This window comes from Simochromis diagramma, unplaced genomic scaffold (assembly GCF_900408965.1).
Source record: "Simochromis diagramma unplaced genomic scaffold, fSimDia1.1 OVJJ01000419.1, whole genome shotgun sequence".
NCBI lineage: Eukaryota > Metazoa > Chordata > Actinopteri > Cichliformes > Cichlidae > Simochromis > Simochromis diagramma.
In genome coordinates, this window is record NW_024387244.1 from 5,281,011 (window position 1) to 5,306,923 (window position 25,913).

The window sequence follows — 25,913 nt, forward strand, 5'->3', positions numbered from 1 at the left end:
GTGTGGGGGGTTGTGCTTTTGCAGGTGTGAATATATCTTTCTGTGGACAGATTTAATCAATGCTTTGCCATCAAAACGGTCACAAAATTTTAAAGTTGTACATTTGAAAAAAAAACAAATTGAAAAAAAATTGAACAAGTGGTTGAGTTTGAAGATGGTAATGCTACAACCCATAAATAGTAAAAAGATGCTGCAAAGTGTGACAAGGAGGCCATTTTTATCTCAAATATAGGATAAATCATCAAGTATCTAAATTATACTCTCCCAAGTACTCAAGGAAAACAGTGGTCTGAAGATTCGATGCTGTACTTTTTGTGACTAAAATGTATTTATATATAGATGTTTTTTGTATGTTAATGATTCACATCAAACAGCTGACATTTTAAACCTCATTTCATATGTAAGGAAGTGCTAAATCTTCTCGTTTTAATAAGTATATGTTGATCCATGTCTTGTGGACGCTCGAATCTCACTTCCTTTAGTCAGTCTTCCTTAAAGATGATCTGCTTTGGGTTAGGCATTAGTCATCCTGCCCAGTGTTTAAACCCATGTGTGCTTTGCTGTGACAAGACTTTGGATTGGTTTTTTTTATTTTTTTCGTAATTGCCGTAACCAACATATTAGACTTTGAAATAAGAACAAAGTGGGTCGGCTTTTTCAAATGATGAATATTTAAAAACATCAGCCTTGCCCATATGAAATCCTTTAAAAAACCGACCATGTTTTATTAGTAAGTCAACACAACACGATAAACCTGATCAGACATTTGATGGAGGCTTTTGGGCTCTGACGCCATTTTATACTCAGCCCAGTAAAAACATATTGTTAGCAGCCCAGATATATGTCTGACCTTTGTGTGACTGCAACTCATTTTAGAGAATGGACTTCTTGTTTTATGTAGGAACCGATTTTCTTCAGGCCTCCTGCAAGGGGTTGAATGAATGCATGTCAAAGAGGCCAGTGGATGTATGTTGAATTTTAAATAGTGGAGAGTGCCACCGGGGCTTTAACGAGTAAGATAATTGGACAGGCACTTGCCATGACAAATTTCACTGACATACTGTGTGCAAACATTATTGTCATTAATCATTTCTCTGCATCTCTTTCTGGCCCCACGTGCACATGCATTCAGCCAACATGATCATCTGTCTATTTTTTAATGACATAGCACTAAGCCTAAAGTACAAATATCCAGTAACATGTTGTTGCATGGTGGGTAGACTGTAGGAGTTTGCACATTGTGCAGCCGTTTTATACTTTGCTCATTATTGTGGCTGACTGACAATAAGTTTGTCACTCTAACACTCAGAAGAGATACTTGTCATCTTCTGAGTCAGCTAATGCATTGAGCAGCAAAAAAGAAACAATGGTTCTGTATTTCATAAGTTTGGACTTTTCTATTAATTCAAGGAGAGTTTTTCCAAACTTCACTTTCAGACAAAAAATGTAGCTCTACCTGAGGAGGCAGTGTCACGGTGACCCAGTGCAGTGCATTTTGTGAACTTGCGTCATTGCACTTCACAGCGGAGTACCTCCATGTCCCTGAACACTCTGAAAGGAGGAGAGCTTAACAGTATAAAAGGCAAAGGTTTGGAAGCCCTTCTTTAATATTCCTGTAAAGAAAAGCTTTCATTACGGACTCCTTTCCTCTTGTCTTCTCTCTTCTCTGCTCTCCCTCTTCTTTCCATGGCCAAGACAGCATCTCTCTGCATACTAAGCAGGGCCCCATACGGCCCAATTTGCACTGCCCAATTTACTGGTGTCGCTTCACATTTGTTGGGGGAGAAGCTGAGGCCATTTCCCTGATCCTCACAAAGAGGGAAGGGGCACGAGAGATGGTGAGGATGAGGGAAAACTGGAGGTGGCTCAACTGACAGATCAAGCCTGAACCACATCAACTATGACATTTAAACTTATACACGTTATATTCACAGACACACATGCACACATACACAGCCCAAAGCATAAAATGAGAAGCCAAACACACACTGCATTACAACTCACAGTTGCACAGCTAACCCCCAGAGAGATGAGGAGAGAATAGATGGGAAAGATGAAGGGAAAGAAGGAGGAAGGGTTTGGGGGGTGGGGATAAGAGGGAGGGACAGACACTGTGCTGACAGGGCTGTGACAGCGCTTAATTACCAAGCGAGCACTGCACACTGGAAGCAATTTCTAAGGATTGTTGTCATTTGAATAGATTAAAACGCCCTTTCACTGGACTAAGCTGTCTCACCAGCGACTTGGCTCTGCTGTAGATGAAAAGTTCGAGGCAAATCAAAGAGGAGACGACACCAGCAGAGCCAGAAATGGAGGGAAGGAGGCAGAGAGGGGTGTCACAGAGGGCACTAACAGCAGCACCATGTAGGGTTTTTTGTTTGTTTGTTTTTTGCTGCAGAACAGGAACATGTTGTGTGTGGATGCAAACATAAACACTAAATTAATGATGGTCTCCCTCTCTTAATGCCCAAATCGTCCTACCTCTTTCCCTTGCAGCACCATGTGGGTGTTTTAACAATTAAAAAAATCTCACTTGTCTTCCCATGTGCATTTAAATTGACTAATAACTGTCTTTTTCAATTATCTTCCCCTTCTCTTTCACTACCCTCCTACATACCCGCAGACACCGAAGGCTGCGAGCACACTTGGAGGAAGTTTCATGGCCACTGCTACAGATATTTCACACGCAGACACACCTGGGAGGACGCTGAGAAAGACTGCAGGGAGCACAATGGCCACCTGGCCAGTATCCACAGTGTGGCTGAGCAGAACTTCATCAGAGGTGAGTAAGGAGAAACGGGACAATAGCAGATTTGGCACAGAGTGCAGCTCTTTCTGATGATGTTACTCTGCAGAAAAACTAAAGTTAGGAAGACAAATTTGGACATTCAAGGGCCAGTAAGTCTTGCTGTTAGATGACAGCTCACTTGAGCATGCCCGAGGTTAGGTGGACATAAAATCTCCAAGTTGAAACCTCAGTTAATGAGACTCTAGCAACTTTGACACAGCCATTCTAGGAGCTAAATGCTCACAACAGCATAGTAACAGCAGCACCATGCTGATGCCACCTCCTTAGTGTTTCCGCCTCATGTTTACCGTGTTCATTGTCAGGAGCTGAGGCCTATGTGCAGTTCTGTTTGCAACATAGCCGTCCATTTAGTTTATGATTGTTTATGATACCCACATCCATTCATCCATCCATTTTCTGCCACAGTCTGGGTCACAGGGACAGAGATGCCAAGACCTACTTCTCCCTAGGCATCCCCTCCAAGGGGACAGTGAGGTGTTTCCAAGCCAGCCAAAACATATAATTTCTTCAGTTTCTCCTCCGTATGCCTCCTTATAGTAGAACATGCAGGAAGCGTTTTAGCTAGGAAGCATCCAGGAGGTGCCCAGGAAGTACATCCTATTCAGAGGTCCAAACCAACTGAACTAATGCAGAGGAGCCGTAGCTCTCTGCTGATTTCCTCCCGAATAACCAAGCTCTTCATCGTATCTCTAAGGCTGAGCCCAGACACCCTTTGGCCGAAGCTCATTTCCACTGTTTGTATCTGCGATCTTGTTCTTTTGGTCACTAACCAGAGCTCACGGCCATAGAGGAAGGTAGGAATATAAATCGATAGCTCGCTTTCTGTCTTCACCGCAATCAACAATTTCTGAGTCACTGCCACACCAGTCCGTCTGTCAATCATCCACTCTACACCTTCCACATTTGTGAACAAGACACTGAGATACTTAAACTTGTCCACTTGTAGTAACATCAACATAATATGCTTCCATTTTTCAACTGAAGATTCTTATGTTTTAGTGTTGAGGACATCTGAAGATTTAGATAGGCATCCTCACGCTTTCTATTTCACGTCGCTATATTTCAGAAATATCTGGTGACACTTGTAATCGCCAGTCACGTTTAAAGAAGACATTGCTCAGTTTAAATGATAGTACTGATTTAGTGCCTCCTGCACAAAGCTTTTAGAGGCCAGTGAGTGATATCTACTTTTGTCCTTTATTATCATACTTGGAGATGACACCTGACCTTCCCTTTTATGTTTTCCCTAACTCAGTATTAAATATCTCTGTAGTTCAGCTGTGGGCGGACCTTAAAGGACTTGATTTTGCTGCCGTTTAAAACAGCCTTAAGGAGCAAAGTCTGAGCTAAATAAATCTATATCACCATTTGTTGCAGTGAGTTGACCCTGCAGGCCCTGATATAAGTGTCTGTACAGTAAGTGATATTGATAGTGCTATATTCTTTCTGCAAATGTTATTTTTTTCAACTTTTGTGGTAGCTTCACCAAAGCAAATGAATCCATAACCTGAAACTTAATAGGAAAAAACTGGATAAAAATTGATTTAATTACAATTATTAGGACTTCTGAGTTTTACGTATGTGAAACAAGCACATGCCTTGGAAAGGTTTATGACTACTTGAGTATGATCCATATCTTTTAACATAAAGATTTGCATTTTAGGTGGTAGAGGGCATTAAGTTACATGAATGGCATACAAAAAAGGTGTGTGACATCACCAAAATATCATCATACATCTCTTTTCATGGGCACTTATCTATTCAAGGTCATCTCCTCATGCACCTCCAGTTAGCTTCCAGCATAGCTGCTATTTTTAGAGCACTTAAACAAGGTCTATTCTGACTAATCGGGTATATAGATCTGAGTTTTTACCACAGACATCAACCTACTTGGACAGCAAACATAACCTTGTGTGACGGAGTGACTTTTGTGTCAAGGATCATCCCTGTTGATTAGCTCTGTATCTCAGTGTACAATCCAGAGGCCAAGCAACAGCTTTTTGGGTTAGAATCTGCAGCGTCCAAAATAGACATTCACAGTTTTGTCCACTGAAGACTGTCAAGGCTGAGGTCGTAATGGAGAATGTGTGTATTGAGGTTGAGCTTTTGTTACCTAGTGGCTACACAAGCCACGAAGTACCAACGGCCAGATTTGGTGTGTGGTAGTAACAGGTAAATCCATCCCATTATCCAGTGCACATGACAGACCCACATGTGCAGGTGGTCAGCTGAGAAGTTAATGATCATGCTCTATATTTGTAATATGAACAGAGAACCCGAGATGTGTTGCTGTGGTTGTTTTAGTATGTAATTATGGTGTTTGGTGTCCTTTCCTGTTGTCCTGAATTGTTTGCAAATCCTATTTTAAATTAAGCCAAACAGTTGAAGAGCTAAATACATCTCCTTGGCTCTTCCACTCATGTTCATTGTGGACTTAAATATTTGGCCACAGAGAGCAGTTTAATTAGTGCCAGTCAGCATTACCATGCTAATATCCATTCAGTTTTTCTTTGGTGCTCCATAAAGCTTCATCTCTTTATTCTTACGTTTTCGCCCTCTGGCAAGCTCCACAGCCACTTGTGTTGTAATAAGACCTGATCAGCAGCAGCAAACTATTCTGGATCAGCCGTCTGTCCCGACCAGATGCCAAGAAAAGACAGTACCACCCACCTAGAACTGATCTTTCTCCTATTTGCTCACCATTACCAAAAAGTGCGTTTAATTGCCTCGAAAATGGACGTCTCCACCCCTGCAATAAGAGGATCACAGCCATTAGGAAGATTAATGGGCCTGGTAATGATGTTAATCAGATTCACCATGATTGAAATTCCATTACATACAGTATGTGCAAGCACATGCACATGGCTGGCCCACTGCGCACAGAGACACACCCACACACACACAAATGAGATTAACCCAAAACACCATTAGGGAAATATCCTTTCACACAAACAAAAATCTCATCACACGTATACCGCAGACAGAAATAATATATCTCTATTAATGGTCATCATTCATCTGAGGTCAGCCAGCTCCATGACTGTCAAGCTTGAGTCAAGCTCATGTGTGAAACCTGCACTAAGAAGAATAAGAGTACCCTGAGTTATACTACAAAGCCCTCCACTATTTTACACCAAGGGCAGGGCTGGACTGGGACAAAAAATTGGCCCGGGCATTTTGACTAGAGACCGGCCCACCAGGTATTATAAGAAAAGCCATAAAGCCTTTGAATGAAAACAAACACTGTTGTGACAGTGACGTACACTGCCTTGTTGGTATATGTATGATTTCTATAGATTTTACATCAGATACAAACTTTGGTTGTAAGATTCAGATAATTATTTATTAAAAACTAGATATTTTAAATGAGAATAAGAAAGAAAAGTATTTCTTTGTGCCCCCCTTTCCCTGTTAATACCCTACCTGGCCCCCCTGGCAAAACTTTCCTAGATCCGCCCCTGCACAGTTACCAGCTGTCAGCTACGTAGAAAAGGATCCTGGTGTTATTTGTCTCTCAGAAACAGTTCATAACTTCCCTTCAACTCATTCGTGTCACCTAAAAGGTAAACCTGTTTCTCCATCACCTGTTCAGCTCTGATGATTCAATAAGGACATCTCCTGGTTTACTCTTCTGTTTCCCTCTCACCACATATCCAAACCGATATCATGACCAGCAGCTTTTACAGCTGTGGCTCCAGCAAACATCAGCTGATACTAGAAATTAATATTAAATAAATTCTAACAACAGCTGATCAAGCTTAAACGTGCTGCTGTTGTTTAACGCGACCCCCGCCGGTTTCCTCTTTCTGGCGCAAAGTGAGCGATAAACAAACAAGAGAGACGGGACTTGCGTCAGAAAAGCCGATCAGCGGATCATTGATCAGTTTCATGATTGAAGTAGCAACAGGAGAGGGAGGGGGAGGGAATGAGAAAAAAAAGGCAGCTGTGCAGCGTAATGATGCAGAATAACTCCAGCTTTGTGTCTTTTTCCATTCTAGCTGAAGTACGGGACAAACTGTGTTCCTTTTCAGCTTAATACAAAACGCGTGATATTTTCTCTGATTACGGGACGATTCCGTTTTTAAATGGTAAATGGCCTGTATTTGTATAGCGCTTACTAGTCCCTAAGGACCCCAAAGCGCTTTACACATTCAGTCATCCACCCAATCACACACACATTCACACACTGGTGATGGCAAGCTACATTGTAGCCACAGCCACCCTGGGGCGCACTGACAGAGGTGAGGCTGCCGGACACTGACCACCACCAGTAGGCAACGGGTGAAGTGTCTTGCCCAAGGACACAACGACCAAGACTGTCCAAGCCGGGGCTCGAACCGGCAACCTTCCGATTACAAGGAAGGTTGTTTTTTTTTTACGGGACGGTTGGCAACTCTACTAACTAACCTCATGAATAAAATGAAGTTCACTATCATTAACATCATAGCACCCACCCAGCTGTATAGAAACTCCGTCATGCTAGCTAGTACGCAGTACGAGTAATTGTGACTGACTATAACAATTTAGCACATCGAAAATAAACTCCACCTAAACTCGTTTTTTTTTTTTTGACCCAGATAGACTGCAGGTCATAACTTCTTACCTGAAATTCACCTGACACTCGGACCGGCGGCCGCCTCGGGTCTCTCCTCCTCCTGCCTCCCCTTTCCCTCATCCACCTGCTGGCCTCTGTGGAAGCTCCGCCATAGCCGCCACCAAAGAACTGAGTTATTTTTACACATCGACCAGCATCTGGCCAATCCAACAGCTTTCATTGTTTATACCGTTACAACAAAACAAAACAAAACAAAAAAACATCGGCCCATAAAAACAAAAAATCACCATCGGCCCACCGGGCAAATGCCTGGTATGCCCAATGGCCAGTCCAGCTCTGACCAAGGGTCTGGACATGCCTATACTACAGCATGATCTCATAGTCATTTAAACTAAGGCCCCGATGAGGCATATTTCTAATGCCTTCAGTTCAGTTTTATTTATATAGCATCAACTCATGACAGCAGTTGCTCCACTGTCCTTAATAATTTAAGGTAGAAACCCTACAAAAATCCACAGGTCAATATTGCAAAAACTTTATATGGCTGTAGTTTTCATCTCTTTTAGCGTGATACCTCTGACCAGTGGTTTTAAAACTCTTTATGCCCAAGGCACAGCAGAGGGAGAGCTGGATTTTTCAAGGAACACCTGTATTTGTATCAGCACAAAATACCCTCTGTGCTATCCACTTGTACTGTCGGACCAAGGCACTTTTGGCTCCCCGTTTGCAACATCTGGACCAAACTTAGCACGTTTTTTTGGGATGTGTGTTTGTTTTGTTTTTGAAAGAGTGTTGCAACACCAAAAGCATATGGCATCCCTTCATCACCTCAGCAGACACTTTCACACTATCCAATGAACAGTCTGCCTCTATATAAGATCCAGCTTATTTGGTACAAACTTTCTCCAGCAGGTAATGTCCTCAGAATGAGGCCAGTGCAGATAAAGTCATATGACGAGTAGTTGGCAATAGTCTCCTCTTTAGGTGCTGGATTTTCAGCACTGGTGATTAGGTGTTTTGTTGCTCCACACAACAAAGTGATCAGTTTCCCACCTGAATCAGGGTTTGTGATGTGTCACAACCTCATGACAAATGTTTTTAAAGGATTTTTTGGGAGAAATGAGTGCGTATCATGTACTCATACAGTAAACCATAGAACAACAATTCATTCCTAACAATTTCTTTGTAGTATGTTGTAATAATTATCTATAGATGTCAAGAAATACATTGAATTGCCCCATATATGTCTTTATTGTTTATTTGTAGGTGTGGAAACTGTATGTAGTGCTCTACTGTTTTCTGTATTAATTTTTTTGTTTGCAATTTCTTACTCAGGTCTAAGCCATGACAACACCTGGATCGGGCTAAATGATCGGACAGTAGAAGATGATTTTCAGTGGACTGACAAGATGGACCTGGTGAGGATCCAGCTGTTTTTGTTTTGTTTTGTAGTCAGCTGCTGATCCCAGCGTACTTAAAGCTCCTGGAGTTGCAGAGCAAATTTTGATGTGGTCATTGTAGCAGCAGTCGTGATTCCCAACAAAATGTTTTCTCCACTGCCTGTAGTAAAAAAAAAAGTAGCACTTTTTGCTCAAGTTTGTTTCTTTAACCTTGCCTGCTTGTGTATGTGTGCAGCAATATGAGAACTGGCGTGAAAACCAGCCAGACAACTTCTTTGCTGGAGGAGAAGACTGTGTGGTGATGATTGCTCATGAGAATGGCAAATGGAATGACGTGCCCTGCAACTACAATCTGCCCTACGTCTGCAAGAAGGGAACAGGTGAGAACAACACAGGGGGAAGAAGAGGAGAGGAGAGTTTTCTGCAACTGAAACAGTTGATAAAGATGACTGAGAAAAGAGGTGAGGAGGCAGAGAGCAGCAAGATGTAAATTGGAAAGAGGAAGAGGTTGCAAAGAGTGAGAAATGTCAGATCTGAAGTGCGAGGCAACAAGGGATCGGACTGAAGAAGGCAGAGACAGCATGAGGATGTACAGCTCACCGCGCTTTGCTGTCAGCTCTTTAGTTTCAAATCCTGTACAGCCTTTAAAATAGAATCACAAAATAGAAAGGTGATGAAAAGTTCTTGAGACTGTGTTTTTTTATGTAAAGCAGCTCGAAAATGCTGCACACCGTCTCTATCAAAGCACAGAGACTGACAGCGCACGTACCTTCAGGTGATTCTGAATATCCTGACTGTGTCATGCTTTACATTACACACATCTGTGTGCGGTGCAAGAGATTAAGACCAAGCCTCTTCAGTCACTCTGCATACCTTAGAGTCACACTGCTTGCGTCTTACAAGCCCTCTCTTTCTGATGTCCTGTCATCCTCCAGCATCAACTTTTAACAAGTTTTCCACACACGGCTCATGTCCTGACTCGATTTTTTTCTTTACCCACGTGCTGTTGTAGTTATCATTGTATACACTGCTACCTCTTCTTTATGTCTCCTGTTGCAGCTGTCCCATCTAAGTGTAGGCTTCTACGTGTTCCTCTGAGAGCATATTAGAGCTTATTTTTTCATACAGGTCAAACTTATGATCAAGAGCGGGTGGCTTGACATATAAATAGTGGGGGTGCAACCATACACAAAATTCACAGTTCGGTTCGATATTTTTTCGATACAAAAATTGTTCATGCCTTTTTAATTTGTCATTTATTAAAATTATAAATATATATTTTAACTCAAAAGTACAGTTTTTAAATGTAATGTTGCTGAAACAACAAAATAATAAAAATAATATATTCTATCTGATCGAGAAATCACTCATCTTTGGAAAAGAGAGTTTATTACAGAGAAATGGCTCTTTCCAAAATAAAAGCTATACTATACTCTTCTTCTGGGCTACATTCTCAGCAGCATATTAAACATATCAGGTCCCCATAAGGAGAATCATGTGCTAACGGCTGTCTAAATGACTCGGGTAAAGTTTGTAGCATGCGTGCTTGTTGTTTTTGTCTGCTTCCACTTGTCTTTGCACTAGGATGATGTCGGCGTAAATGTGCAGTCATATTCGTTGTGTTCCCACTAGTGCTGTCAGCGTTAATCTCGTTAAAATGACATTAACGCCATAACGCTGCAAATCTCTATTAACGAGTTACCACGGATCGCCCCGTGCGTGGGGCTGGACAGCGTCAACACATTAACGAGCTAACTGCGCTAACGCACTAGTTCCCACCGATTGAGCATTGCGTGGCACATCCGACATACTGTTTTACTTTTGTGACGCGCTTACCATCAGGGTCATGCTTCACATGAAAACCAAGATAGTTCCAAAGGCCAGCTCTGAATGAGGGTGGGGGAGGTTTTATTTGCCATGTTGCAACGAGCTTAGCTTCTGTCTTGCTAGCTTGCGCTGCGCTCAATGGATCTGCACTCGACAGTGCAGCCTAGGCGGAGTAGTCGAACGCAGATCCACTGAGCGCTCAACACAGACAGCATCGTCAGAAGAAAAGTTGATAAAATAAATAAAAAAATTTGTATTGTTCGATACATATGCGTACCGAACCGAAAGCACTGTATCGAACGGTTCAATATCGATACGAGTATCGTTTAGAGCAATACTGGGGCACAAGAAGACACTGGCGGCTGAATTTGAAAAAAAAATTATCCTGGAAGTTTTTGCAAATGGTCTGCATTTACCGAACATTTATGCGACTTGAAGATTTAAAATGTAAATAGAGCTCTTTTTGACCTTTTTCACATCGACTATTAAAGTTACATCATGGGTTAAAGATGACTGCAGTACTGAGACAGTAGTGAACACCGAGGTGGTTGTGCAAAATTTTATAAATCATGATAGGCGATAGTCTTTTTTTTATTAAACACTTTAGAGTTAAGAGTTTCTCCTTTCCCTTTCAGATAGTGTTAATAGACTGATAACTTTAGTACTTCTTATATGTTTGCAAATCATCGATATGTTGGCTTGCTCTTTATTTCAGGTGTTAATTGCCTCTCAATCTGAGGCAATGCTTACGCTTTGCTTTAAAAAAAGCATAAAGGTGTCTTATTTTTGCTTTTTTTAATCACACTTGATTTACTTCTAAGTTGCATTGTTACAACATCTAAAGCATTCTGATCTTCTCTGTTAGAAACGCGGGTATCGCATGGTTTTTATCATGTCCCTGCGTTTCTTTTGGAGTTTTACACATGGATTCTCAGGCCAATTTTTTTTTTCTTTCCCTGCTTGCCTCTGTTAGATCCTGTCACCTGCTCTTCCTACAGGCTGACTTTAAACTGATAAACCTAACATGAAAACCTCATTGATGGTCATCATATCAAATTAACCTAACCATTTGTGCTTATTTGTACCAGGTATAGAGAATTTAATATTTGTAGCCTTATGAAGAGTGTCATCATTTATCTTCCAAATACAAATGCAAATGCAAAACCAGTGTGTGTGAAAAGTCTTCCTGATTCAACAGCTAGTAGAACCAATTCAATAGCTGGTAAGGACCAGATTGTTCTATTATTTCCTCACAGAATTGAAACGTGTACTTTCTTTTTCTCTTGATTATATGTGTTTTTTGATGGATAGACAGTTCTTTGGTTAATCTGTTCCCCGGTACATGATGTGCTGGTATCTGATTGAAATGTTAAAGAATAAATGAAAAAGTGCAAAAGTGATAATTACAAAGTTGTGGCACTTCAAAAGAAAACATCTTTGTCACATTTAATTGCTTTTGGTTGAAACTTCATGTCTGTGACTGATCCTCATACTCAACAGTCTTTTTCTGTATTGTCCTTTACTCTGAGGCCTATGCAAAGGCTCTCTTACCTCTCTTACCTTAGATTTAGTTTATTTTTGTTCTTGGTTTAACTGCTGGCTTTGCTGTAGTAGAAAAGGGCATTCTGAAAACAACATTTATTTCCGTAAGAGCACTATTACTTCAAAGGTTTTATGTCTCAACCACTGTTTGCCAACCGCCCTTTTTTCTGCTCTGTGACTTCAATTTTGTGCAAATCATTCGTCTCACTGTCCCCCCTGTCATCTTTCCTCCCATCACTGAGTTGAGTATTATAAGTTTGAGTATTCATATATGACCGTGGGAGTCTGCGGTCTTCTCAGGAGTTGGATTGAGTTGTTCTTTTCAAGTCTTTATGTGTGTTTTTGGAAAATAGCATCAGCAGATGTTGGATCAGCCAGTTGATCGTGGAGACACGTACAGAAAACGGGCCGCTGCTATATTGGTGTATCAAAGGAGAGCTGTTTCCCTTGTGAGCAAGGTGTTGCAGCACCTCTGCTGCTCACTGTCACAAGTCCCAGGCATACAGCCCACCTCTGACCTTAATCAGTCACTTACAATCACCAGCATCTTTTCATCTTTTCCCTGCTTCCCTGTCATCCTCTTTTTCACTCACTCAAGTAACCCCCATGTACTGTCTGATCGTATCAGTGGAGTTCTCAGCTCCATGCTGAGACTCATTTCTAATTACCCCAGCTCATGTGATCTGATTGTCTTCTCATCACACGAGCCAATCGGGCATCTTGATCAGCTGCTTGGGGGGTCAGTTAGGGTGGCGTGTTGTACAGATGGTGATGATTTCTTTTATTTAAGCAAAAAGACCTGATGCAGTCATCTCATAAGACAGTACAGTATTAGTACTTTGACTCTACTCATTTTACTGTACTCTATTTTTGAATTTGGGTTGGAATAGTATTTCTCATGTACTAATATTTTTTACATTTTTATAGAGGAACGTTCAGTTACCTTTTTGTCCTTCAAGGACGACTTTTTACTTTCTTACTTTGGGGCCATTTCAGAGCCTGTACTTTCCCACTTTTACTTGAGTAAAGAAGTTGCTTGAGTATTTTTAACACACTTACCTTACTACTTAGCTACTTAACTAAAGAAAGTCTGTACTTTTGCCACATCTGTAGAAGGATATATATATCTATATCTATATAGCTCTGGCCTTTTTTACTAAAAGTGATGCTCTTTGTAGGATTGATTCAACTTGTTTCAACATTCAGATGTAATATTTGATTGCTGGATCAACGTTATCCAAGTAAGGGATAAAGAAAAAATGGAAAAAAAGCAAAACTGATTGAGTTCAACATTTACATTTGGATTACGGTGACAAGAATGTCACACAGTCATCTGCCTCTAAGCTCTTCTAGCAAGGATGAGAAGAAATTTACCTACAACAAGACATGTAAGAATTATAAAATTATTCAGTTTTTTTATGGCTTATTACAGAGGGGGGAAATCTAATTTTGCATGACATACAGACACTGTGAGCGCGTTGGGAAATAATAGGTTGATGTCAGTGCCTTCAGCAGTTCATGTGTCCACTGGGGTGTAATATAGCCACTGTGTAATACACACAAACCTGCTATTTCTGAATTCTATTTTGTATTTGCAAGAGAAGCTTTACCAGCTTCCACCTTAGTGTGAGACCTACAAGCCTTTCAAATAATTCAAAGGAACCGATATTTATGAACTTTGCTGGAAAATAGTGCACATATTTCCAGTGTAATAACATTTGTTTTGTTTGTTTGGTCTGATGATGAGTCTAGCCATTCAGAGAGAAAATAGAAGGTAAGAAGAAGATAGCTCTCCTCGCCAACCCTTCCTGACCAAGCACAAACTTCCCCCAAGCTCCCCACATATTCTCCACAGGGACATGCCTGTAGGAACACAGCAGAAGGTCAAGGCCTGCAAGCGGCCCTCCAAGGAAACGCTGTCTGACCAAGCCAGACTGCTTACCAGCTTAAAGCTATAAGCTACTTTTTTCAAATAGTCTCCTTTTAATTTAAATCAAAATGGAGGAAAAAAATCCTACTTGCAGTTTTGTGTTATTTGCTTCTTAATATCTGTATGTTTGGGATGCACAGACTCGATTATAACGCACATTATCTGCAGCTACACAACACTGATGAACCCTCTGCTTCCTTATTACACTGTTATTCTCTTTTGTGTGCTTTTGCAGCTTTTTTCTATTTCCTGGTGTTTTCTTAAGTTGCAGTGCATTTGACCTCTCAGAGTTGGGCGTGCTCAAAACATCTCACTTAGGAGAAATTAACCTCCTAAGACCCGAACTCTTTCATGGCATGCGTTTTTAATTTCTCTATTCTATTCTATTCTATTCTATTTGGGCTGATTGGGACCTGATGAATGTAAAAACAAAGAATTGTCTGATTTTTCTTTCTGAGAAAAATGAGATCCACATATGAGGACATTCATTTTAAATTTCGATAGAACAGTGGAAATATAATGTCCTCGTAAGTGGATATCAGGCCCTTGTAGAGCAACATTTAGTATTTTGGTCTAGACAACCCAAAATGTGATATCCACATATGTGGACGCCAGGAGGTTAAGGATGCATCCTAGTAAGATGCATCCGAGGTCACTCCCAAAGCTTGTAGCCATAGGTGAGGGGAGGAATCGGCACATAGATCGACCGGTAAAAAATCATTTACGCTCAGCTTTGTCTTTGCCACAGCAGACAGATACTGCATCCACATTATTGCACACATTGCATCAGTCAATCTCCAATCTACTTCCCTTACTCATGAAGATCCCGAGATATTTGAATTTTCCATTAGAGGCAACAACTCTTTCCCAACCCAAAACAGTCACCCTTTTCCAACAGAGGCTGACTGCAAAAAGCAAGGAGAAGATGCTGCAACCACCAAACCTGACATTCTTCCTTGGCTGTGTGTGCCTAGAAATTCTAAACATAATCATTGGCAAAGCGCAGTCCTAGTAAAGTCCAGCCATCACTTATTGCCATTGTGGTTCTACAGGAATTGAATAGCCTGTACCACTGGGCCTAACACTCCCAAAAGCTCCCCCCCCCCCCCCCCCCCCCCCCCCCCCCCCACACACACACACACAGGACACCCTGAAGGACTCAGTCAAATGCCTTCTCCGAGGCCACAGGTTATAAATCTAAGTGGACTTTGAATGAGATTTGTTACCTGTGGTGTATTTCTGTTTAGTGAACAACAAAACAAAACCATTATCTCAGTTGATCTGAGCAGCTGTCAGTGTTCACACAAACAGACTTTCTTAATAAACAAAACTGAGTTTGAACATAACTCTGTGTGAGACGTACTCCCATAGTGTCGTGCAGAGAATACACACACACATTTGCACATCTCTCTGATTTGTTTTCACATGATTGCCAGTAGGTGTGCGGATGTTTTGAGGCCATAAAGGAACCAACTAGAGGAACCCAGCAGCTGTCTGCAGCTTTCCCCATGACTCACACTGACTGCCCCCCTGCAACACAAGAAAAACGGCAAAGAAAATAACTATAGATATTTTCACAACACGCATGCAGATATACTGCGTAACTTCTTCTTAACTTCCAGTGTTGACTTAGAACAGGGATCTCGAACCTGTGGCTCTGGACCACATCCGGCTCTTTTATTGATAAATATGAGTATGAATAATGGTGATTTTACACATAGTTTTATTCATGCTGATAAGGGGAAAATAGAGAATGTAATGCTTATTGAAAAGATTTGTTTGCTTTGATTGGAAATGCTGTTAAAAACATGATCAACACAGGTCAGAGATCTGTTTATTTGATATATTATAGTTTATTTCTATTTGAACTGTTTTAAAGCTATTAGGCTTCTTTATGTTCTATTTATAATCAAAGTAGCCTCCGCTAAATTTGATATACAAACAGCACTCAAGGGATGCAAAGCGGTCTCTACATAAAAGATTTTTTCCCCTTCATCTCACAGCTGTTCTGTTTTATCTGTAATAAGAATCATTTAAAAAGTAAATAATTTTCATTCTGTTTTATCTGTAATTTCAAAAATACAGTAAAAACATGACATTATTTTAATGGAAATGCAAAGTTAAAGAGCCAAAATCACCGCAGCTTTTAATTATTTACACCCATGAGTAATGTTGATAGGCTAATTAATAATTAATAGGCTTCCGCAGTGATATTATTTGGGAGGAAACCTGCGTTTGATAGTAAAGGTTACTCATCCTAACCTTGACTTAATGTTACGTAGTTGTATGAGCCGTCAGACCAACCAGTCAGGTGGCAGTTTTTACATTTATCCATATTTGGTGAAGACACTGAGCAAAGTGTATTTTAGATGTTGCAATGACAAACAATGCTTCAAATATGGACTTTACTGTGAAGAAGTTTCTAAAATGATTCATTGTCATGCAAGCAAAGATGAGTCTTTTACCAATCACACGTCCTAAAACACTGAACAGGTGCTTTTGGTGTTTTTTAGTTTTTTTGATGGGCTTTTCTAAGACCCAGCATCCTTTCACTCGCAGCCCTCTACTCTTTACTATAAAAACCACCTTTTCCAGCTCCATTTCCCTTTTCTGAGTTTTTTGACGTCTGATTTTATACCTACTTCAGTGCAATCTCACTTAGCTTGTCTGCACTGTGAGAAATCTTTCAACAGCGTACATAGGTGACGGCTAATGGAAAGCTACCTTTTAGCCTTTCATTTGTGTCAAGACAGTAATAGTCTCAAGTGAGGGGGAAGTGCTTATTGCCCCTTCCATCCACAGTGTATTAAACTGTAAATGTGACGTTAAACCCTTCATCAGAGTTAATGGCATTGCTTTCCCTTATTAAGAATTTAAGAGGTATTAGGACACAGACAAGGGAATTAAGGACTGTAAACATTTTCTGATTGCTGATTAAGTCCTCTCCTGACTGGTTTGTTGCTGAACTGTGCAAATGGCATCCAAGGATGAAGTCAGGGGCCATCAAAGCTGACTTTAAGTTTCCTGTCTGAAAGGACCTCAAGCTGGGTTTCAACTCCGGGACGAAGGCAGGTTGACATAGTGGGGACTGATAGTACCAGTAATATCAGTTGGGGGTTCGAAATAGTGCTGTACTGTAGTTATATTTAACTTTATTTTTCATTAGTTGTCATAGAAATTATTAAGTTCCCCCAGTGGTAAATGGAAAAGTTTACCACTGTCTATATTTTATCTAGTTAATTTAATAATTTACATAATGGATCAGATGGAGTTAATGACTAAAACCTAACCATAGTTTTTCCATTATTTTGTTTTGCATTGTATTGAAAGATAGAACTGAAGTCAGCCTCGACCACTGCAGACTGACACCCCGACGGGAGAGCTAAAAAAAAATGGTGAAGTTGTTTGAGTGCCTCCCTGAGGCTTGTCCATCCTGTCAGTCTCTGCCCAGAGTGTCAGTTCTCTGTCTGTCTCAGCTTGAGTAAACAATTTTCTGATTCTGCCTCCTCTCTTTTATGTCTCTAAAATGCTGTGTTACTTTGAATCCCACCTACTCACTCGCTGACAGACTTGGACAGACACCCTGTCCTGCAGATGCTAAATCCACAGATTGAAGCGGTTTTCAAAGAATGTTTTAGCCAAGTCACAGTCCCGCCGTGTGTGGGATGTGTCCTTAAAATCTAAAACACCATTTGGAACCCTGAAATGTTTAAGTGAAGCACACTAATGGGGTGAATCCAGGTTAAAGTCATTACTGTTTAAAAACGACTTATTATGGTCAATTCCAGCTCCGTGTTCTTTGTCTCTACTGCTTCACTGTTCCGAATAAACAAATAAAATAAAATGTTTTAATTTCTTTTCCCTCCATTTGACGCAACTTTCTTTTGATTGAACTTCCTCTTAAAAATAAGGATTGAATCGCAGGTAGGGGGTTTCTGTGATCCCACTCAGAGCTGTGTGCCTAAGAGGAACGTATTAAGGATATCTCTTCTCACTGGTGTCATACAGAGCCAAAGGAATAAAAATAGCCTGAAACCGAACATTCGGAGGACTCTGAAGCCTGAGATTGTTGCTCATAGGGATCACTTGAGCTGATCACGTCAGAGAATAACAAGGAAAACAATGATAAGAACCTTTTAAGAATCTTATTTGATTAATAAATACTAATGACACAGCAAGAATTGTAAGTAATTACAATAAAAATAGCTAACCTCATTAATATTCTGTATTTCTCTGTCTCTACAGTGCTTTGCGGGGCCCCTCCAACTGTGGATAATGCCTTCCTGATTGGTCGGAAGCGTACCCACTATGACATCCACTCAGTAGTGCGTTACCAGTGCGCCGATGGCTTCCTGCAGCGGCACGTGCCCACTGCTAAGTGTCGTGCTAACGGCAAATGGGACCGACCTAAAATCATCTGCATAAAATGTGAGTGTTAACAAAGAGAATATGGCTGCTTGGTAAACAGCAAGACTTACCGAATTTTTTAGGTCATTTTCACATTTCTGTTTTGTTTTTTTTAATCATTATTAATATTTTTAGCATGCACACCAAAAAAGACTGAACCCCAAACATCAACAGCCCCCAGGAGCTGCTGTCACTTTGTGTATTCTCGGGCTTTCCATCCCCGCTCTCATTATTGATAATTGCAGTTTTTAGTCCCTTGGGCTTGCTTAGAAGTCGCAGGGTGTCCTTTGAAGTGTTTCGTGCTCGAGGTAGTTTTTTTTTCCACTTTTCCTTTGTAGACTTTTTCAAAACTAATTCTAACAGGTTGAAGCGTCATGTAAATCAACACACGTGCAAGAAAGAAAGAAAGGTCCAGTGATTTACTGAAAGATCTGCAAACAAATACAGGAAACGCAGTATATGATGCAAAAATAGCGGTTATGCAGTTTTAATGTGTTTGAGTCAATATTTGGTGTAACCACCTTTATTCCTCAACACAGCCTGAACTCTATTAGCCAACTTTCTTGTAATTTCTTTAAATAGCAATAACTCTCCAGGATTCTTGAAGGACGTTTAAAGCTCCTTTTTGGATGTTGGATGCTTCAGTAAACAGTAGATGAGTCAGTTAAACGGCACGGTGCATTTTTCAGGTCCTGTATCAGGTCTTTGCTGGATTCTTCCTATTTCTTAAGGACCTGGCTTTCATATACTATTGTTTCACAATTTTTAGACGTGAGAGTTTTTCTTTGTACTCCACTTGTTTAATTTCCTCAACTTTTTAAGAACATACTGACAGGTTTCCAGCTAAAGCTCTTTGAAAGTCACTTTTTTGGTCCAACAAAACTTGAATTTTTATTTTTGGAATTTTATGTAGATTAAACTAAAGAAGTAGGGACAGGTTACATGCCGCTTGTAACAAAGTGTGTCTGAAATTGTAATTTAAAATTGGATCTTTGTTAAGTTGCGTGTTGTGTGTAGACACATCACCGATTCATCCCTTGAGTTAAGTGTCTTTTTCTGCTTGAATGATTAATAGGTCAGTGTTAAGTGGTTTGATAAACAAAAGCACAGTCCTCTAAAAACGGTCAAGTACAAGACAATACTGAAAATTAAAGAAAATACAGTCAATATCTAAAGAAAATCTTTGGTAGACGTTCATTAAGAGCGGAAAATTACAGCTACAACTTTAAAACGGCTCAAGTGGCTCAAAACTTTTCCACAGTACTGTTGTTTTGCACATGTAAAACATCTGCACAAAATAATCCTGCACAGTGATGATATCGCACTTGCTGCCGGGTATTTCTAAAACAGCACAGAAAATCAGTTTCTTTCACTGAATACCTTATCTTCTTTAAAATAAACTTTACTTTTATCGATTTTTAAACTGCTCACACTAACTGCGACAGAATATACCGAATTGATGTCATAACTTTTCACCATAATTTTCTCTTCCTCATAGGCCGGTTGATCTATATGAAATATTCGACAAACTGAGTCTTGTATTTCACTTCACTTTGCTCACAGTGTGACAGTAATGATGAAATACTGAAATAATGTAACTTCTGTTCAAAGCGATAAAGATTCCTTTGCTTATGACTCTTTATCTTTGGACAGAGTTGTTTTTATGGCCCAGAGTTATGATGTTGTTATCATTCATTGCAGACGACATTTCTTTGTTGCCAAACCCAGAAAGTGACGGAGCAATCTAATTTGGCAATACACACCAGGAACAAGCTTATACCGAGGCAGCGAGTGGGTGGCTAGCTCATTGTGCCCTTGCTAAAGGCGCCCAGTCTACTCAACGAGAGATAAAACAGATTCCCTCAGTGTGGTGGAAACAGTTAAACCATCTGCACATTTTGACCTTCCTGCGTTTTGATCCGTTCTCTCGCATCTTACCTGGTTTCAAAAACTTCTGATGCTTGCCAGTGATTCATCTCCCGCTTGCATCACTTTTCTACCCTTCACTTTCATCTCATTACATACTGAATTACTCCTTTAATACTTCTCTCTTCCACTTTGGTTGTTCCTCCAGCCCGGCGAGCTCACCGTTACCGGCGCCACCACCACAAGACCAGGAGAGAGCGCAGAAAGCACAAGAGGCACAGCCACAGAGAGGGAGGCCACCACGGCAGAGAGGGAGGCCAGGGTCACAACCACGCCCGCTTCTGAACCAAAAAAAACCATCATCCCCCCCCCTTTTCTCCTCTGCTGCCAGCTGCAGTTTGCCTGTCTCCCTGTCGTCCCCATTTCCCCAAACAGTTCTTCACAATAACAGCCCAAAACTCTCTGACCAAGCCGCCTCCCTCCGGCCTTGTCCCGCACTGCATTGTCCTGCCCTTAGCTCTCCAAGTCAGCCTGTATCATAGTCAACTGCATCAACAGGACAATAATAAATCCCTTTGTACTCTTTTTACTTTCCTTTCTCGGTCCGACGTTCTGGTCATACCCTTGCTGTCTCTTACCTACCTTCTTTCTTGACCCACTTACTCTTCCCTCGAGCTCAACGATGACCTGAAACATGGGGCTACGCTGACCTGTTTTTAAAAAAAAAAAATCTTTGAGAGCCACACTGAACATTCTTCAGAGAGAAGTTCCTAAATAGGGATTACATCATTGAATTTGCTGTATCAAAATCAGACGAGTCAAGGAAGACATTGTGTTGTTGACTTGAGCCTTTTGTCTGTTGAACACATAGTTATTTTTTACAAATACTCAGTGTTTACTTCTTGACTCTGCTGCTTTTGGTTCGCTCTTTGTAAGGCATTGTACTTGACTTAAAGCGACGCTGAGTTGTTCCGAAACAGATTTAATTGATTTTCTTTCATTCAGAAGCAGTTGTAATTGAATTATTTTAATTGTTAGCGTTGTATCTTCTTGTCAGTGTAAGACCATTACTTTAGATCAGATGCTTGACCCCAGAGGAAAATGGAAATCGCATCCCTTCCCATCGCAGTTTCAGCACATCACATCACACATCAGTCACTTTTCAGAAGTGTTGAACAATATCAAACACCTCCTGCTGCGTCATACATCCACACCTGTCATTGTAGAGGGGGAATCTGAACGTTTGATGTCAGCTTGTCTCAACTCAGCTCAGCAGTCCCGCATTTGCTTTGTCTTTTTTCACAATTTGAGCTGCTGTGGGATTGTGTGCTGTGAATTAATCAAGATGATGCAGCAGGGTGAAGAGCCTCTCACGTATCTGCTTCGCCTTTATTTTGAAGGTTTACTGCTGTTTTTGCTGCATTGTGTATTCAACAAAAGTATGGGTACATTCATATTGGGGTGTGTCAGACCAAGGACTGCATTAGCTAGGTGCATAAGTATTATTCAGTCCCTCTCTGAGTGATGTTGTCCTATCGTTCAATTTTGCAATTAATTTTATGTAGACGTGCAAATGATTAGCAAACATGGCAGTGAGATCACACTTTTATATATCACAAAAACACAGGACTTTCTTTCATCAGGACAACAGGTCAAGAAAAGTAAAACGCTGATTTGGCCATTAATACAGGGGAAAATGTTGCTATAGAAACAAACTTAAATCTTCACTCCCAGGTAGTTTAAAACATATGTTTTAAAACCATCCACTTTTTTTATCTGTTTGTCCAGCTTATGCTACAGTCACACTAGGGAAAACAGGGACAACAAAATTATTGGGACAGTTTACAATTAACTTGCAACCTCGCTGCCTTTAAAACAGTTGTTTCGAAGACTGAAATCTGGCCCGTGACCATTTGCACTCAGTTGCCATCTTCAAAGTAGCTTTGGTTTGACAAGACAGAGATAAACTGGAAATAAGCTTATCCCAGGTGTTATATGGGTAGAGCCAGGGTACTCCGAGCACATGTCCCGTCAAAGGGCTAACACAGAGACACAGACAACCACACCCTCTCACATCCACACCAGTTTGGAAAATCCTCAGAGGCACAGGGAGAACATCCAAACTGCACGTAGACACCCACGCTCACCATGAGGTTCAAATCAAGAGCCATATTGCAGTGAGACAACAGTGTAACCACTGTGCCACAACCTTTTCATGGCTAACAGTTCGGGATTTGTTTGTCTCAATTTTTAAACATCCAGCCTTTGTAGGGCATTATTAGCAGTGAGTAGTTAAAAGTTAGCTAGCTGCCTGCTAGATTTGTATCATTTCATTAGGTTTTTTTAAAAAAAATTATTATTATTTTACTGAAAACAGCCAGTTGCTGCTTGTGGAAAGAGTGCTGATGAGACTGAACCAAAAAGTAAAGTTAGGGGCTACAAAGATTCAATCTCTCAGATGCTCTGAAAATATTAGTGATTTTTGTCTGTGTTTGTCACTGAAATCATAATTTGATCTGTTGTCATAACACTGACATTCAGAACAAGGTTTAAAGATTAAAGGACTGAAGATGTACATTTTTGTAGTGTAGTCTTCAGCCTTAACCAGCCCTCTGAAGCAGGAAGAATTGAGCAAGTAGTGGGAAACAAGCACGACAACAAGCTGAGATTGTTGCATCATGAATCAGAGCTTTGTGCAGAGTATGAGGATGAATATGATGCAGAGGAGACGGAGACAACAAGCTCTTGCTCGTCTCGTGTCTGTCTGTGTGGATGCCGCATGTGTGCGTTATGGCTGAAGACGCCGACAATGGCTGAGGTCCCAGTGGATGACGATATAAAGGATCAGCAGAGATTAAGGCTTGTCATTTCTGGAGTCTCGCAGCTGTTCACACCTGAGCTCGCCCCTGTCGTGTCTCCTCTTTTAAAGAGGGGATTGAAATGGATAGAACAAGCACTTTGCTCCCTTTTTCTTCCCCTTTACTGCCAGGTTAAATTGCTGTTTTTTAAAGCCAGCACTTGGGGTTAGAGCTTCTGGGATTACACCCCAGCACTTTTATCCCTCGTTTCTCTATCTCGTTATACTTTTATCATCACCACCTATACACTTTAGTACCTTTCATCTTTGTCGGGAAGTGGACAATAAGCACACCTAAATTCAGTTTAACTTGTTTTTTAGTGGAGAAAGCGTAGACTCAGGGTTTTCAGCAGCCTCTCGCGCATCTTATGAAAACACTAAACCAGGATCGGGTTATATAAAGTCACTTGAGGTAAGAAAATCTATCCTGCGCACATAAATCCCCCCCGCCTTTGTTTATCTCCCCTCACCTTGGCAATGACAACGCTCCTCCACATGGAGAAGAATAGTGATCGTAGATCCCTGTATCAGTTTAATTAATCTGCTGCATGCCTAATTAACAAGTTGCATTATCTGCAGAACCCCAGAGCAGCCATGACAAGGGGAGGGTTTTGCTGACGGACAGCGAGTGGAAAGTAAAGAATGACAGACAGGAAGCCCAAAGAACTGTCATAGCTGTCAAACAGCTGTCACTCGACGATGTCAGACTGACACAAACTTCTTTTTTTCTGTCTTTCCTGTAAAATAGACTGATAAAAGAAAGCGGATGAATAAAAGGGCAGACCGAAGACCTAATTCAAATCAGAGTTGACACACAGGGACGGTTTAATTACAGCTGCGTAAAGGTTGAGCTGTGTGACAGGACTAAATTTTAATGCGATAAAGTGATAAGGAAATGAATACAAGTCAGCTTCTAGTGGTTAATAAGACTAGACATTTGCGTTTAAGGAGAGTCTGAAGTCTGTCAATTTTTCATTGCCTCTGCAGAGATTTTTAGGCCTTCCAAACAAGATGCAGAAAATATATTTAAATCTTCTATCCCACATGAGTTGATAGGTTGATATGTGTGGAATTTCTACTGTTAATGTTCCATTTTTTATTTAAAAAAAGAGATAAGTCAGAAGTATAATAGACAGCACATAAAAGATCCGTTTGAATTTAACGCAGAGCTTCGCCCTCTGGACCGAGGGTAATGAACAATTTAGCTTTTGCACATCCGCTGGGACTGAGCTGGTCTTTTAAAGGTGGTTAACCTTTCTCACCGGCAGAGAGGAGAAAAAAAAATCTTTCAATGAATTCAAACAGCCACACTTTCCCTCTTGAAATTTCAAACAGTGTCTGTCTCTCTTTGCTTTTGACTCCTCCTTTTAATCTCCTCCACTCACACTCCTCTCCTCTTCCCTCGTCGGGCTTTCTAGTCAGAGCCCCGAGGGCAGGCAAACAGAAAGCGACAAACTCTTATAATTGTGAGTGTTAATTATGAAGATGAATGAGTTAACAGCGGTCTCTGCCAGCTGTCTCTTGGCTCAGCACCACGCCTCGGGGGGGAAAGCAGCGGGCAAAACGCTGAACGTCTTCGCAGCCAGAAGGCCTCTTCTCAGGCGTAGCCACCTATCGTAATTGTTACCCACTTACTGAGTTCCGCATACATGAGATAAGAATTGGATTGATGGGAGTGCAGTGGCATCTTCTTGTGCTTGTAGCTGTGACTGTCTGATTGCCCTCTGTCTGAATGTTGACAGCGGGAGCGCAGCTCAGTTAAATTTGTTGTACATGTTTTTGATGAAGCACGTGCCTAGTTGGAAGAGTGTGACCGAGCCGGGTGCAGCAGCCTTCATAAACACCAATGTAATTTTCAGTGTACGTGGAGGGAAAAAAAATCTAATATCCCAGCATGAAATTGCAGATAATAAAACAACGTTACAAGAGAAAATCTTTCTAGGATGACGACTTGAAGGCATAGTTCACCCCATTATCAAATATACATGTTTTTCCACTATCCTTCTCAGATTGCATATGGTCTGACTTACCCAGTTCTGTAGTTATCTGCAACTGAGAGATGGCTGCCTTCTCTCTCTAGAATTAAATGGAACTTGTAATGACAAACTATGCATTTGAAAAACATGGCAGCAATGTATTTTCTTTGCAGAAGTCACCACCTGTTAATTATTTAAAAGAAACACATCCTGTATCAGTTTGTCTGCCAAACTATACCTCTAAATTAAAGGAAGCTGCATTAGTATTCAGCTGAAGGATCATTAATGTTTACATCCTGTCACAGTGTCATGGGCACAACCTCTTGTCACAGATATATGCGTGCTTCCCTTTGCACAGTGATACTGCTGGCAAGGTTATCTTGATTATAGAAAAAATATTTCTGAGGAAAAGACATTGAAGCTTAGTTTTTCAAGGCGCTTCAAGCGCTACAAAACCAACGCCATCGTAGTTCTGTTATAGTCGAGAAAACAAAAACAACTATTTAAGAGTTTAACATCTGTAAAATTGGGCAACTCATATTGTAAATGGAAAGTATCAGTCACTTTGCACATACCTCGAGGATTGATCAGTTAAATGCCTAATAGTACTGTGATGCCTGTTAGTGTTATAAATGAATTTTCTGAGGAATGATCAGAGCTATTAATCATATTGCAGCGATTTTCACTTAAAGTGCTTTGTGCAACAGGCTGCTTTCACCCATTCAAACACACATTTATAAAGTG

General features: G+C 40.8%; 1 protein-coding gene across 1 annotated transcript in view; it reads left to right on the plus strand.

The window, feature by feature from the left end:
* The window catches only part of ncanb (neurocan b), a 141,449-nt gene extending 116,346 nt beyond the window's left edge, over positions 1–25,103 (plus strand). The window contains exons 12-16 of the mRNA XM_040052746.1: positions 2,624–2,782; positions 8,700–8,782; positions 9,000–9,144; positions 18,309–18,491; positions 20,545–25,103. Of these exons, the coding sequence (XP_039908680.1) occupies positions 2,624–2,782; positions 8,700–8,782; positions 9,000–9,144; positions 18,309–18,491; positions 20,545–20,681 (707 nt within the window). The 3' untranslated portion in view covers positions 20,682–25,103. The remainder of the gene's footprint in view (positions 1–2,623; positions 2,783–8,699; positions 8,783–8,999; positions 9,145–18,308; positions 18,492–20,544) is intronic.
* The last annotated feature ends 810 nt before the right edge of the window (positions 25,104–25,913 follow it).